This window comes from Falco punctatus, assembly GCF_963210335.1.
Source record: "Falco punctatus genome assembly, chromosome: 7".
NCBI classification, from domain to species: Eukaryota; Metazoa; Chordata; class Aves; order Falconiformes; family Falconidae; genus Falco; species Falco punctatus.
Genome location: NC_137587.1, coordinates 54,749,454 through 54,766,032, shown reverse-complemented (window position 1 = coordinate 54,766,032; position 16,579 = coordinate 54,749,454). Strand labels below are relative to the sequence as shown.

The window sequence follows — 16,579 nt, the reverse complement described above, 5'->3', positions numbered from 1 at the left end:
GTACAAGCAGGACCCGGTTAATGAATCTGCATGAGGAATTCAGGCTGGAAAATCCAAGTCTGCTACAAAATTGCAACAGCAAGTGTTTTGTGATTTGGATTTCTGATGTGAATGGCTTACATTCACATTAAATACATTCTCTTGGCATTGGAAATTGATAGTTGGAGAAAGAAGATGCAGTTTTTAAAGGGTCTGTCTTCTACAGTAAAGTAGGTATTTTGGAGGGTTCAGGTCCTTTCTGTCTTTCCAGTTGGCAGGGCTTCAGACAACCCCTCTGCTTGGTGGTGTGTGGAGCAAAAGGGCATGCAGAGCTGCTTGACATGCAACTAAGAGCAGGGGTGACAGAAAGCTTGGTGGAGAAGAGCTTTTCAGGGATCTTCTGAAATAAAGATGAGACTACAACATGGGGAATTAGAGCAGGGGGAACGAGGAGGTACACAAGGAACCATTGAGTGGATTTGGCTTTGAGAATTAATGAAACGTGCAGTGCTTTAGTGATAACAGTTTAGAAATAAGCTGCAATAATACAATATTTTGATTTTTTCATGTTTCATCAAGAATAGTTTGTGATCCTAGGAAATAATCTTCTTTCTAACAGCTTTCACTTGTTGGGCCTGAAGTTATCACGGTGATACTGTGTTTGACTTTAGAGGAGAGCATCTACATTTAAATCTAATTGTTTTAATTAAATTTTTAAGTATAATGAGAACTGATTCTGTTGACATTGACTTCCTCAGAACATCCATTTAAAAAGTGGTTGCTCAACTGTACGTGATGAATAAAATAATAAAAGTAAATAAAATTTCAGCTTTAAAAATAAGTGTTTGGTTTGCTTTCCACATTACAGGAAACAGAGGAAATGGTGCTGGAAGCTCACAGACAGGTGATGCACTTGGAAAGGCATTGGCATCTGTAAGTAGAATATTCAGATCTAAAAGACTGATTTTGATCGCTGCATCCATTATTTATGTGTTCATTCATTTTGCAATGTCAAATCAGGAGTTTTCATGTATGAAGTTAAAATAATGTGCTATGGTGTAATGTTATATACTAGACAAATGTCTACAAAACAAGTGAAAAATAGTTCTGTTTGTAGAAGACTCATTTTTACTTAATTTTTTTTAAGTGATCGAAAAATTTAGGGCAGATATGTAGCTATACTTAGAATATTGTTTAGATGAAGTAAAAGATAATCATAAAAGTTTAGGGTGTGATTTTTTTATTTCTCTTTTTCTGTAGTGTTCTAGTAAAGTATTTCTAACCTTACTCTTAGAGCAGGTCCTGCCTCAAGGTTTAAAATGTTTTTGCAGTGGCCTTATAAAACTGAGGGGTTTTGAATGCTGTGTTGTATAGTTGTAATTTATGGAATAGCCTTTAAAAAGCTGTATGTGCATAAAGTTTAAACACTTTAACTCTTGTTGGAATAACGTAGATAATGTAAAACATTGCAAGTATCTTCAGTCTACTGTAAGCTTTGTTTGCATATGCAAACATACAGCAATTACTTTTGCATTAATACAGTCAGATGTACTTTTTATAGAACAATAATTGATACAGTGTAGCAGAAGTGTCGGAGTTAGGAGTGGGGGCTGGGGGAGCACTTCATATTTCTTGTATGTAGCAAATAGGGAGACCAAATCTGATTTAAAAGATAGAAATGACTACTTTGCAGCCCCAAAAGACCATTCCTGGGTTGGATTCTGCCTCCCTCACCTCATACCAGTGAATGCAAATGTGTATGTTTGTGCAGATCCTGTTACCCTTGCATCCCTCAGAGGGTCATATGCTAAAAGATTACCAGATCTGATAATGTCTGCAATATCCATATTGGGTAGGAGAACTCTGACCTACTGGCTTTGAGCAGAAAAATGTTGTCCTTGTTGCTTTTGGGGATTCAGCAAGCTGATAACAATTCAGGAGTCCAGAGGGCAGTTAACACTCTCTCTTTGTCTGTTTGAGACCCGTCAGAAAAAAACTGGGATAGTTTTGACTCCTAGAAATAGCAGTGCTTACATAGTTCAGGCTGCTCGTTGCTCTGCAGACGTAGTAGGATGACTGCTGCTCTGCAGCCTGGCCAAAATTTCTGTTGTAAGTCTGACACGCTGGCCAGTTAGACCTGCGGGACTTTGTGACGTTTCCCACTGCTCTCCTGTTTTAAATTATTTTCTCATCCTTTCAGGTATTTTTGCCCAAGTCACTAGCTGAGAAAACCAGGCTGATGTTTTGAGGAAGAACTCTAAATATATTGCGAGTGGAAGTCAGGGCAGAAATGTTTAATCTTAACTGGTGGGTGGGCTCTGGTTGTCATAGAAACTTGTTTCTGTCATCCTGTGTTGTTGCTTGGCAGGAGCAGCCAGGTCATTCCATAAATCATTTCTGTCATAGCTGATGGTGATGCATTCCATCTGCTCTATCAGTGCATGCCATAGTCTGCACACTTCAAATCCCTCGCCTCATCCATCTGCTTCCCCCGCACCCCGCAACACGCGCACAACCAGCACGCTGCTTGCGCTGGTTCGGCAAGGAGCACAGCTCATGGTTGTGGAGAAGAGGGAGGTGGTCTCTCCTGCAGGTGAAGCTAGCGCACATGAATTTTGATGGCTAGTGAATAAAGCATATTTTGCTGTTTGAACAAAGTTTTGTTTAAATACTGGGATTGTCTTGACTTTTTTTTTTCTCCCCTAAGACGACGCTATGTGCCTTTCTGTCAGGATTTTAAATGCTACTGCCACAACTGTTGAGAGGAATTTGTAGTTCTGAAATTCTGTTGATGTGCATCTCACAATAGGCCTTTCATGTGTGAAACATCAGAGGATACGACATTTGTTCTTCAGTTTAGGTATTAAAGACCATACAGAATAGTATGTGATTAAACATGTAAGGCCAGATAATACATTTGCAAAGGTTCTTTTATTTTAGGTTTAAGCCTGGATAATTGTGGTCTTAATCTCAGGGTAGGCAAGAAAGAGAATTGTACATGAAAGTATTTACACAAAGTTCCCAAAGCCCTGTGGATTATGCATTAGTTTGGATAATGAACTAGTATAGATAGAAAGAAAAGAAAATCTGGGTATTCGTGCCATTTCTAATGTGTTTCCCTGAACATTTGCCAAACAATAACCCTTTAAGATTGTGCCCATGGAGGGTTATATGGCAGGAGAAACATCTGGTTTATTTCATTGCCTAATGCCAAATCAAAACACTTGGTCTTTAATTTAGAGGAGATCAAACAGGAGGACTGTTTAACTTTGTTGATTATATCAGACCTCTTTGTGATAACTTATGTTTTGATTCCTACCTCAGAACTAGGGTAAAGGCCTTTGTACGGTCTCAGTAGTTAAATAGCCACTGGTCCCCTCACAAAGGAAAAGAAAATGTAGGGAAGTTGACTTCTAAAAGTGATTCATGAATTAAGTTTCTTTGTTGCTTTAGACTCAATAACATTAACATAACAAAGCCTAACTGAAATGTACACTGTAGTGTTTAAAAAATTGAACTAACAGCTCCGAGGTTTGGCTCTGCAGGCTCTCAATTGTGCAGCTTTTGTCTAAGAGCCTTTTCATTAGACCCTGGCATATTGGCACCCTGCTGATTGGAATGGACCATGACTGATAGGAGGAGGAGTCTTATTTGTTGCAGTAAAATGAGTCATGTTACCGTTTAAGCCTGGCAGAAGGTGTCAGGGTTGTTCATCATTGGTCATTTAACAGCACAGCGGCCAGGGACTGCATGCAGAATGAATTCTGACCTTGTGTTTTAGTTGTGGCTTTGGTATAACGTAGGTTTTCCCTCATCTAAAATAAAGCAAATTAAAATGGGCAGGTAGAGTAGTGGAAAATGACCTGTTTCAAAGGAAACTTGGTGGCCTTTGTTCTGGTGTCACTTTTATTTTCTGTATCTTACCTGTCAGGAACTCTCTACAGTTCCCATACTGATGCCCAAGATGATTTATTTTTATAACAATGTGCAATGCATGAATTTCGTACAATGGTCTGAGGTAGTTTTTTCTTTTAAATGTCTTTTCTTTCTAGCATGTATAAAAAGGAGGAGGTGTTTCCCCTAGGGAACTGATGGGTCTTTTGTAGTGAGAAAGTATGATAGCCCAGGAAGGAGCGTGTGGTTTATTGGGCCCTGGTTTCGTCAGCTCAGAAAATGCAATATGCAGCTTAACCGAGTCCTGGTTCGTTGTCAGATAAATGGTGAAATGTCACATTGTCTGTATGAAGAAACATCAGCCACACTGCTAGTGCAGATTTTTTTTTAACTGACTAACAAATCCTGGTCTCTGCTCAAGTAAAACAGTTTTGAACTGGTGACCCATAAAATTATGCTCTAAAGTCCATAGTCAGCCTCTAAACCTATTCAGTTCCCTTCACAAAATGAATTTTCCAAGAATCTTAAAATTTTAAGTTTTAATTAAAGCTTTCAGGATTACATCTTCTGTTTTTATCAAGACTTTTAAATTACATTTAATAGCATGGAAATAATTATTGCAAGGTGAGGTTTAGTATCTCAAGGGAGGAACTGATACAGAAATAAGAGAGAAAACTGGTGTGTGCTGCAATACATAACAAGAGCAACAAAATTTCAGATGGGTTTTGTTTGGTAGGTACAAACAGTAACTAGAACTGAATGCCTTCTTGCTATTTTCTCTTGTGAAGGACTAATTTTTATAAGATAACATGTGTCGACTGCTAAAATCTTTTCTCTCTAAATTTTGGGAAGTCGTTATTTCTCCACATTTTCCTGAAGTTTTATTTGTTGTCATTGTGTGCTGTTAACTCTTAAATATATTGTTCCCCTTCGGTGATAAAAAGGCTGTAATTTCTGCTGCTGTTGAAGTGGCAGGAAGATCAGTTATACTTGTGTCGCTATCAAATACAGTCTGTGCTTATTTTGACAGCTGCTTGAAAATGAAAGTTCTCTGGACATTTTTAGAGCCTTGAGTGTAATAAAGCAGAGCTGTGATTGAAGGATCAATTTTTTTTTTTTTCAGTCCAGCATCGAGTGACAATTAAAAGCGTGAAAAGGAATCCCAATAGCTAATTTTTTTTACTGTGTATTCTAACACGTATTGATATACAATCTCTTTTGTCTGTTGTTAGATTTATTCTCCTGATCATACCAGCAGTAGTTTTCCATCGAATCCATCAACACCAGTTGGATCACCATCGCCTCTTACAGGTAGAGACTAGCCATTTGTCAATAATTTATTTGTTGTTTTGAAAACATCCTCTTTGGAATCACAGTGAAATCAGTAGTAGCTTCCTCGCATAATTACTTCTGTATTTTGTTTATTTTTCCATTGCACTAAACCTAGATTCTTCACTATTTTGTTGTGAGCATCCATTTAAATTCTGGCAACTGGCTTTGAAAATTAGTTTCTTAAAATAATCTTTGAAAATACTGAATGACCATATACTATCACGGCTATAAAGATACCAGTACAGAGAGTGAGTTGGTTGAGGTTGTTTATTAAAGCTATATGTTAAAATTCTGTGGCAGCTTCCAGTGACAAACCCAGAAGATGTGTGTTCTCTCTAATGAACATATAGCAGGCTATGCGACTATCCAATTTTTACATAAGATAGCTTTCCATTCATATCTTTCATGAATGCTTTCATTCTATGGGAGAGGAATTTCTGGCGTTTTTTGAAGTAAATGCTGTGTATTGCAGCCACCTCTGTCACCTGTGCTTTGTGTGTTTGTAGTGTGAATGTGGGAAGAAGCATTCCAGTGTGGAGATGAACTGTGGGCAGCTGCCTGCAGCTATTAGTGGTAGTGCAGCTTTCACAGACACTGTGGCCTCAGCTGTCTAGTAAAAGTTGAACAGCTGTTCTCCATATAGAGAGGACTGTGAAAGCTCCATTGACTTAAATTTGTTGTTTAACAAAGAACTAGAATTACATGCAAGATGATGTAACTTTAACCCTGTTCTTTCCTATAGTACAATTTAAATTATTTAACGTTTATACAACAGTCTTGTTTGCCCATTCTCGGTTGTTTAATATATCCCTACAGCCTTCTGGCTGTTGGTCACTTTTTTTTGCAAGTGTGTTTTGCTTTTTATAAAAAAATAGAATAAACTTACAGTGAAAGGTGTACAGAATAAGCTTAGCTGAACTCTTCTGTAATCTACATGAATAAATTAGTAAAGTTATTGCACGCAAAATGGTGTCATATACATATGTATGTGACTGTGCATATCTAGATACGCAGTGTCACTCAGAAAACTTTCATCGTTCATACTTCACACACATTTAATGGACACCGTTCTGGTTTTCTGTGGACTTAATGGATTAATGAATATCTGACAGGGCATTCCTGAGCAGCTGCTTTGGGCATTTTTTTTCTATAACTGAAAAATCCATGTTGACTTGAGTAATGATGGGATTAATGGGATTTTTGATTTAGTGATTACAGTTGACAAAAAATGTTTTGTGTATCTGTGTTGTACTGAACAGGCAGATCAGACCAGAAAATTATTATTATTTTCTTTTTAACATCAAAGCAAATACTGAAAATACTTTGTGGCTGGAAGAAAGTTCTGACGTTTCAAAGTATTTAAATTTTTTAAAGAACCCTATTGGAGTTCCTGATTAGAATACCACACCTTATTTTGTAAGCGTGAAAGCACTAGCTGATTTCTTATTTCAGAATGTAAATTTGAGATCCCTAAAGTTTGAGTTTTCCCTTTGCTGTTGATGCCTTTGTTGGAACCGGTATCAAATGTAAAAACTCTCCAAAATTTTCACGTTGATTTGTATTCCCTCTTCTGGATTCTGATGGCTAAGATAGTAGTAGATGTAAACAAATAATATTGAAATCCTTGTCAGGCGCAAACTTAGCATCTGCTTTACAGTTCTAACCTCCCACCCCGCCCCTTTTAATTCCGGTGATATAGAATTTATCAAGCCTTTGGTAAATTGCTCCAGTAGTTAATTACCTTCATTTATGAATCTGGACTTTTATCTTTATTCCCAGATGAGTAACTAAGACGACAGTGAAGCACAATGTAAAGTAATTACTACTGTATTTATTGCTATTTATACTCCTGGTTGCCATTTTCTGTCCTGACCCAAAAAGTTATTGCAGATAAAACAAATGTTTTATGTATACTAAAGTAATATATTTTGGAGCGTTTTAGCCTTCATTGTGGTTTTCCTCTTTTGCAGTTCTTTGTTTATTTAGCATTCTTATTATTATAGATATGACTAAGTCATAATTTACCTATCCTTTAATTGTAAATTACAGTAGGAGCACTGTATTTGCAATTTGAAGTATTGAGAGACAGTAACTTCAAATGAGACACTTAAAGTATATCAGCTCATGTTTGGCTATTAAATGGCTGTTACGTTACTGAATAAGGACTGATGACATTGTTTTACTCACTTAAGTAAAAGCTTTGAGAGCAACACGATGGAAAACCCCCAAGTATTCGGAGACAATAGTGTGTGTCTCATCTTCCCTGCCCTCATTTAATTTCTAATTTTACATAAACATGCGAGAAGCTAAGCTCTGGGCATAGTTTTAATGATTGTGTATATGTATGTGAAGTTTATATACGGATCTGAATGGTGGGAGCCTCGGCATTTTAAGAATCCTTCTGCCAGGATCAGAGGTATTCAGAAGGGTTCGGTGGGTTCTGAGGATGCCAAACCAGCCCTCCGCCGACTCCAGTGTGCATGTGTGTTTGAAAGGGGAGCTGGAGGATTAGTGTTGGGGAGACTAAGAGTAGGAACAATACTACAGTGATTACTATCGATGACCCCTGTAAATCCGAACACTTGCCTGGCTTATTTGTTTTTTTTCATGCTGCTATGTTGGTGCTGCACTAAAAGCTGCAGTTGTTAATTGCAGGGCTTGTGGTGCCAGGATGCTTTTTAACATAATTGGTGGATTTCATGCACAAACTTCTAGGAGGGGGGGAGCGGAATGAGAAAAGCAGGAAATCGGTGCCATCTGGCAACCTGCGCAGACATGGAGACAGTGTGCCACCGCTCAGAAAGAGCACTAGCATGACTAGAGGTGTGATTAAAAACTGCAGGTTGCAGTTGGGTTGTCCGTTTGAGTATCGCCTCCCCCCTTTTCTTTTTGCTTCCTTTGTGACGAGTCCCACTCAGGAGTTTTGTTCTGGGTTTACATTAAGTAATAGTACCTTTCGTCATTTAAAAAACCCCACCAAACTCATCAGACTAGATGCACAAGCGTTGAGTCTCCTGCTTCTTTTCTTAACTGATTGCCTTTCTGCTTAATATTCAGCTGATGCTTTATTGTAGGAAGTAGTGCACTTAGTCCTGTTAGTTGTGAGCACTCTCAAAGCCTTGACTATGGCCTTGTCTCTGAAAACGGAGTTTTAACCAGAAAAAAAATTGAAATTACACTGAGCTGAAATGTTCTAAAGTTGTTTCATTAATGCTTTGCCAAAACAAGCGGGGCTCCAAGCATTGTTCCCAAGTTCAGGAATGACAGTAATGCAGAGGGAGACTACAGATCCAGACCCAGAGTAGCTGTGTGAAGTGAAAATTGGTAATTATACTTACTCACTGATGTAGTTATATTTTAAAAGAGAATTCCAGCACAGTTATGGCAGCCTTGGGCTTTTATGAAATTGGAGATGGTTTATTTTTTTTTTAATTAGAAAGGGAATATTTAGGTATTTTAATAGCTCTGCAAGCTGTACTGTTTTTGTTAAATAAAACCCTTTCTTTAAAAGGTAACTACTTGCAGCTCTCTGAACAAAGGAACTGTAATGTTATTAAACCTTTTCCCAGTTTTCCAGACGTACAGCTCTGGCTGTTATTGAAAGAACAAGCCCACAGGCTCTTCCTTTAATGAGCTGCTTTGGATTGTATGTCCATAATTTATTAATGTAATTGCTTTATTATTACATTTGTATGGCTGAAAGGAAGCTGTCTCTAATGGCCATAGAATTTCATGTAGTATCTTTATAAAAGATGCATTATTAGTTGGTGAGAAAAATACATGTTGTACTACTTCAGGCTTTGTTTTAAAAGTACTGCTTTATTAGTTACTGCATTTCACATCTAGTAGTTTTTAAATTTGACATGGTAATTGGGTGTACTTATGTCAGATTAGAATGGATATGTGTTTGAATTTGCAGTGTATAGGTAATATGGATATAATTGTCGATTTGTTGTACAATGATTCTTTAGCTGCCAAATTACCTTTAAATATATGAGAAATTACAAATGGGAATAACTTGAGTGTGGTTTTACCCCTCTAAACTTAGAATGTGTTGTAATCTAAAATGGCATAGTGTAGAACTAGACGAGAGAAAGGAAACTTTTAGACATATATTAACTTTTCTTATTTAGTAGAGAGGTGTCATCAAAATGGTTTTCCTGTTACCCTTAATTCAGTGTCATCTTTAAATGTTTTTGTTCTGTATTTTAACACTGTTAAAGATATGCCTACATATACTGAAAATAATCTAAAGAAGAAAGAATTCAGCAAGCTTTTTATGGTGACACTGGCAGAAGGCAGGTATTTCAGATAGTGTGTGTGTGTTTAGACCACTTCTTAAATGTTGAACTACTTCGAAGATGTCACTGCTATAAAAAATACCCCTCAGTAAGGCAGAATGAAGGCATTTGTCCTGCTTTGTATACCCATATGTTATCTTACCTTTACGCAGAATATGGTGATTTTAATTACGTTGAGAAATCCTGTGTCTCTGCTTCCCACTTATGCTGCATGAATCTGTGCGTTAACCTAGACAATTTTGACAGGTGCCAGTCAGTGGTCTAGGAGTGGAGGACAAGCCCCCTCGTCTCCAAACTATGAAAACTCTCTACACTCCTTGGTAAGAATTGTTGAAAGCAACATAGTACTTCTTACTTAAGAGTTGAAGGCTTGGTTTTGTGTAAATCCTGCATATCATTAAAGGAAACAGTAGGATAGCATTACAAATGAATTCTTTGCTAACAAATGGCCTGTTCAGTTGAACAATATAAGACGTGCAGGGTGTGTCTTTCACCATCTGTTCCTTGGGCATCAGGCTTCTGTGCTGAGGACAGCTGGTGCTAAAGCGCTGTTATGAGATTCTGGTACCTTTTCACAAATCCATAGCTAATTCTTATCTAAAGTTTAGTCTGGAGAAAAGATAAAGACTTCGTGCCTTTGCATTTACTTGTCCTTCCCCCTCTCTCCCTGAAATGTTGGTCTCTTGGGCTTGTTTTCATTACACTGTCATTCAAGTATTAAATATATTTTATTTGTAATTATTATTTGCTATTGGGGAATGTTCATTTATTAATTAATGAAACATTTTACAGAAAAACACACAGGAAATAATCTACATCATTGTAAATCTTCTTTTGAAGATTCAGCAGAGGATTTAAGTTACTGACTTCTTAAATTTCTGATACAGCATCGGGAAGGAAAAGGGAAAAAAATGGAGGGAAGGTTTTGATTACCTGTTAATACTTCTAGTTTCCACAGATGTAATTTTTTTTTTCTGTCTAACAAGAATAAATTTAAGCTAAAAGAGTTTTCTTTTCTTCAATATTTTTGCAATTAAGTATATAATTGATACGTACATCTTGGAATCCTAACATAACTGCAGTGTTAAATATTAGCCTCTTCTTATCTTAATATAATCAGATCTCTGTTGCATTAACTTGACTAACAATTTATTGCTGACATGCACATCAGCTGTTTCCTCACCTCTTTTTTGAATTAATCTTAACTTGTGCTTTGCTTCCTGTTCTGTCTTGACTTTGCCAGAAAAATCGAGTTGAACAGCAACTTCACGAGCATTTGCAAGATGCAATGTCCTTCTTAAAGGATGTCTGTGAGGTACTATTTCACTTTAGATGGTGCCTTTTTGTGTTTCAATTAATGCTTCCTTCAGATTCCCCATTAAAAACTTGAATTAGTGTAGCATATTGCCCACCTTTTGACTCCCAACATGCTACTGTTTCTCTAGAGAGCTGCAATGTCAGAATTGGTTTTGCTTTGGGGTTTTTCTGCTGTGTCTTTTTGGTTTTGGTTGGTTTTTTTTTTGTTAAGGGAAGTAATTTTAAGACAGACTTCTCTGCAGTAACATACAGAACTCGCTTTTATTTCTGAGATATCTAATCTATTTAAAGATCCATTTTAGAAAATGATAACTTAAAGTTTTGTCCAGTTTTTTTGTAATGCAGGTTCTCAAAAAGCCACTGCCTCTCTTAATTGTTACCAACGTGGTGAGGCTGATTTTATGATCATGCTTTCTCGTCCTGTATTAGATAGCTTATTTTGTAGCACTTCCTTTTTTCTTGTTCATGCCATGTAATAGAAGCTGAGTAACATTAACCTTATAATAAGCTTCACTTTAAAAGCTGCCACCTATTTGTGGAATGAATGCTATCTCGAGCAAAATCTCCAGATATCTTTTCTTTTTCCTGTTTGTTTGTAGTGCTGGTAGGTGCTTTCAAAGTCTTTTGAAACTGCATTCCATCTTCTATCTTTAATATCTCCGAGGTAGAAACTGTTAACGGCATAATGGGTCTGCGGATGTGTTCAGTAATGGCTGTTACTGTCCCTCTTCAATCTCCGCAGCAGTCGCGGATGGAGGATCGCTTGGACAGACTCGATGATGCCATTCATGTACTACGAAATCATGCTGTGGGGCCTTCCACAAGCCTATCAGGTGGCCATGGAGATATACATAGTTTATTGGGACCATCCCACAACGGGCCAATTGGAAGCCTGAACTCAAATTACGGAGCATCTAGCCTTGTAACAACCAACAGACAAGCATCAATGGTAATGCTGGTTTTAAACGCGGTCCTTATGCAGGGCAATTACAGCTGATGGGTTTAAATTGACTTAGAGCTAGTGAGTTGGACTGTAAGATCAACCTTTACCAGGAAGAAACTATTTGAGACCCTTGTGTAGGAAAAGATGGCAGACAGCTTGCACCTGCTGTGGGTTTCCAATTAGAGGGTTGAGGGTTGGGGGTGGGCAGAAATGAGGGGGAGGAGAAAGATGGGAAAACTTAGCTTCGGCCTGGTCAGTGGCCCATAAAATCCTGCTGTGACCATATGCAGAAAGTTGAAACTTTCTGCTGAGAGCATTTCAGCTTATACATGCATTTTTTCCAGATGTGTAATAATTGGCAGAACAGTTTTCTCCTTGAAATGGTGAATAGGGAGATTGAATGGGAAAAGCAGTCAAGAAGGACTGAATTTCAAGTGTTCTGGTCTGGAAAAGCTGTTTATTGTAAATTGGAACTAGTCTTCAATAGCAGATGCTGGCAGAGGACTGGGAGGAAGCTGGTGGAATGTGGAACCATAGTGTGCGCAGGCTCAAAATTTGAACTTTTTTTTTTTCTAAATGAAAAGGAGTTTGAGCACAGCTGTAGTGTAACTAACAATGAAAAGGAAACAACTTTTAGATTAATCCCCAAGAAGAGTGAAATAATTCAATCCATCTCTTTTAGTTTCTTTAAAACCGTGAATGTTTTGAAAAAAACGTTGTCGAGCTTTTCACAGATCAGAAATATGTTAAAAACATTATATAGTAAAGGAAATCTATTTGTGGCATTACTCACTTCCCTTTTTCTTCCTTTTCATTCCTCCCTTCTCAAAACTGCTTAAAGGAAAAAGAGCTTTTTAGAACATGCTTATTTTAGTGGTGCCATGTGTTTGCATGTTTACAGCCTAATTTTAAAGACCAGTTACATGCTGTGAAATTTTTTGTTATAAAACAGATTCACAGCTGGGTACTGTGTGATCAAGGCAAAATTTCACCTATCATCAAAATAATTAGGTACCCCAATTGCTGAAGGGTTTGTATTCTATAAAACAGAATTAGTTCCAGGCTCTCCCATTCGCACGTCACACATCCATTTATATTAATTTCAGAACCACTGCAGTAAACATCAAAAAGAACTGGTTACTTTCTATACGCTGCATGTGTTTGGGGGCTTTTGGGGGAGGGAGGTACTTTCCAAACTCATAACCAACTTTAGGTTTCTATACAAGTTCACAGTTACTTTTAGTAATGAAGGAAGTGATACATAAATGCTTTAGAATATTTTCTTAATACTGCCTCATTTAATATTTAAAGAATGTTGTTAAAGGGAAAGTTCTGCAGTGTTCTGGGGCGGACTGAAATTTAGTCATGCAAAAGAAAACTTTTTTCCTAGGTCTTAATGACGTGGGGTGAAGTGAGTGACTCAAATTGCAGTGGCACAATCGTTCTCGATCTGACTTGTGGAACCTCCCGATATTGCTAAGCCAGATACAGTCAGATGCAGATAGTGCCAAAATGTACATAAAAATCTCATGTTTCTCTTTTAAACTAAGCTGTGATAAGTATTTTATCAACTCAGTTTCCATTAAAATAGGTGACAGTGGAAAATGACTCTCCAAATAATAAAGGTTCCTCGGCCTGCTGTAGTTTAATTGACATAGTGTAACTTAAATGTAATACAGACTTGATTGATCATCTAAGGACTGAGCTGCAGTTTTGATTGAGGGATGCTTGCTGTCTGCTAGAAATAAACTTGGATTAGGCAAATGCAAAAAAGATTTGCTTTTATATTTCATCCTCACTGGGTGAAATGAGCTTATAGGTCAGTTTTGGCTTGGAAAAAAAGTGAGTCAGCTAAAGAATTTCTTGGATTAACCTTGATTTTGTTACATCAGAATAATTGGCTCCAACAGAAGGCATCCTGTCTTGGCCTTGCCCACTCCCCAAAGAGAGCCCTTTGACATCATTTGCTATTGCAGGAGCTCAGCATGACTTAGGATGGAGTCCTCGGATATGTGCAGAGCAGAGGCTGGCACATCTGGCTGCAGTGGAAACTGGTTTATTAGTGGTGACGGCATTTCAGTACTGCTCCCCAAGTATGAGCTGTAATACTTAGAGTATTCAATAATCAATTAATGTTAAGCTATGCTTACTTACTATTTGTTTTTCTCGAAATAGCAGTTGTAGGAGAGCAGAGTATTTGACGCACCACCTGAACTCTAAGAGCTAGACTTTGTTCAGGAATTAAATACTACTTCACTGTAGAGGACCTCCAGTAAATGTTAAGAAATAGCGAGTATTGGCCGACATAATGAGAATTGTCAACATGGGTAAGGGTGTTTAGCTGTTTTTGTTTGACAGGCTCGTAGGGTGTTTTGGTCAGGAAATGTTCATTGGGATTCAGCACTAAATGAAACTTCCTTGTCGAGGGAGGGCGAGATCTTTATGCAAAACATTTTTGTTCTTTAGGAAAAAAATAGAAAAAAAAATTTAATTTCCTTTGAAGAAGATGATCTTGGCAGAAGGAGCTCGGAAATGAGTAATTTGACTCCTTTTTATGTAATTAGTGTAACCAGACATGGTTTTATTTTAACATTTGCTTAATTTTTGAGCCAAATTTATTTTAAAACTCCAGTTGACTTCATTTCCTGCTCTCTCTGAATGGTCTTGTTTTCTTTTTAGCTGGGCTGGCCATTAGACTTACTCAAATAGATTTTTAATATCTCAAACTCATCAAATATTTGCTAAGTGGCCTTTGAAGTTGATTTGTATTTTATTTCATGTATTATTGAAAAGTTAAGAACTAATACTCTTTTTGTTCTTATTCAAGCTGCTTTTTATTTCTCATTGTAATACAATGGAAAAAGAACAGCCTGAATTGATTAAAAATAAATAAATAAAAGGCCTGGAAACTCAGTTAAGGATGAAACTCAATCCCTCAGTCACAGGGGTTTTTGCAGGTATAGCAGGAGTCTAAGAAAATCGGCGATCGCCCTGCGTCTGCCATAGTGTAGAAGCACCAAAGGGTGGTTGAGGTGGCTTTGCTGCCAACGCCAACCTCTGCTCTTGCTCAAAGCTCTCCAAGTATTGCTGTTTCTCGACAGACAGAACATCCTGCTGAACAGCTTTGAGCTTTCTTGAGGTGTAAAACTCTTGATTCCAAAGCCCTTTTCATTGTCTTAATTGGGCTCACCTTAGTTAAAATGATGTTATTGACTGTGGCCAGATCGACCAGCTAGCATGGCTTAGAAAGTACATGTATGTATAGCAAATATGAGCAAAGACTGATTATTTTTTTAAGTTTTTTTTTCCTAGTTCTCAAAAGCTGTTATTGCTAAGAGCTGAAAATCAATAATCAAACTGAAGCAGGAGATGCAGAGCCAACGTTACCAGGACAGAGGCTGTCCTTTCCCCATGTGTCACGTTCGATTCTCCTGCGTGCAGCAGTGTGTCAGCAGTTGCCACGATTTGTCTAGTTCTTACTTAGTTCCCAAAACCACTTGACTGGTTTTCTGGTTTCAGATCCCAAATGTTGTCACTTAAATCAACTGAATTAAGTTCTGCACTCGTACTTTTTTAAAAAAAAAAAATGTACAAGTCTGAGCATGCCTGTGGGTTGTCCTGTGTACAAGTCGGTGTTGAAATGCACAGAAGTAAATGCAGCTCACTTGGTAAGCGGCCGCAGCGCAGCCTGGCATGCAGGGCTCTCCTTTTTCCCAAGCTGTGATTTATTGAGCTGTAACTTCTTGGATTTGCTGACAATCCTAAATATGTGTTAGATTGTCATGGTCTAGAGAAAATACGCAAAGGTGAGTGATTGAAATATGTTCTTAACAAATGCCGTGTGCAACTGACAACTTCAGTTTCGTGCCAGCCTTTCCATTTGTCTTCTGTTTTGTGTGCCCGAGCACGCTTGGGGTTCACTGTAGAGGGATCATGAAAATCAGATGAGGTTAGCTCGGGGAAGAGGGAATGTGCACCCAGATCGTCGGTTTAGGGAACCAATCCTGCAGGGCGTTACTGGGGGGGGGGGGGGGGGGGGGCAGGGCCTGGGGCATGCAGCTGTATGCTAATGCAGCCCCACCCCGCACAGCTGGAGTGTCCCCAGCTGGGACTGGGGGAGCAGGGAGACAGAATCCACTGGGAAATGAAATCCACCAGGAAACGAGAGAGAAATGTTTGTGGGAGCAGCGGGGTTAGGAAGGGAGCGGGGGGCCGGCAGCTGCTGCCCGTAGCGCTTCCACACGTATTCTGCAGGTACTTCCCAAGTATTTTTCCAGCGGGAATGGTTTTAGCACTCGTAGCAAAGAGTGCCCTGTTGCCAGAGAGAGGGCCCAAGAAGCTTCGGAGCCCCAAGGAGGTCCCTGCCCATGGACATGCACTGCCCCAGCCACCCTTAGTGCTGGGAAATGATTTGACTGAGAATTACTTATAAATAATAGTAATAAAACATGTCGCAAGCTTGTTTGTTCTGAAGGCGTTGGAGCGGATGGCATAATATGCCTTTCAGAAGACTTGAGCCCAAGGTTGCGCTCCATTGAAATGCAGATGGGGGAGAGCCTCTTACTCGGGAAAGTGGGAGTCGGGAGTCCAGGGAAAGAAAAGCAAACTGCATTTTCTAAACTCGCTGTTTAAGATACTAAAGATCCAATTTGGCACCTTGAAGCTGTCGCTGATAAGTTGTGCTTTCAGGGAACAGAGCTCCTGGCCTTCGTACAGGGATACAGTGACTTTCAGCAATTCCTCGGGGTTGGGTTTTTGTGTTTGCCTGTTTGGATTTTCTAGTACATCACAGATCAGACATAAAAATTCACGT

The 16,579-nt window shown here is 38.5% G+C and overlaps 1 protein-coding gene across 12 annotated transcripts in view; it reads left to right on the top strand.

Annotated features, from left to right (window-relative positions):
• The window catches only part of TCF12 (transcription factor 12), a 173,963-nt gene that overhangs the window by 145,678 nt on the left and 11,706 nt on the right, over positions 1 to 16,579 (top strand). For 8 of the 12 annotated variants that reach the window (XM_080396637.1, XM_080396639.1, XM_080396631.1 and 5 more), the window contains 5 exons: positions 848 to 912; positions 5,106 to 5,184; positions 9,753 to 9,826; positions 10,750 to 10,821; positions 11,566 to 11,772. In XM_080396637.1, the coding sequence (XP_080252763.1) occupies positions 848 to 912; positions 5,106 to 5,184; positions 9,753 to 9,826; positions 10,750 to 10,821; positions 11,566 to 11,772 (497 nt within the window). The remainder of the gene's footprint in view (positions 1 to 847; positions 913 to 5,105; positions 5,185 to 9,752; positions 9,827 to 10,749; positions 10,822 to 11,565; positions 11,773 to 16,579) is intronic. The other 4 variants (XM_080396640.1, XM_080396642.1, XM_080396638.1 and 1 more) reach the window with 3 other exon arrangements.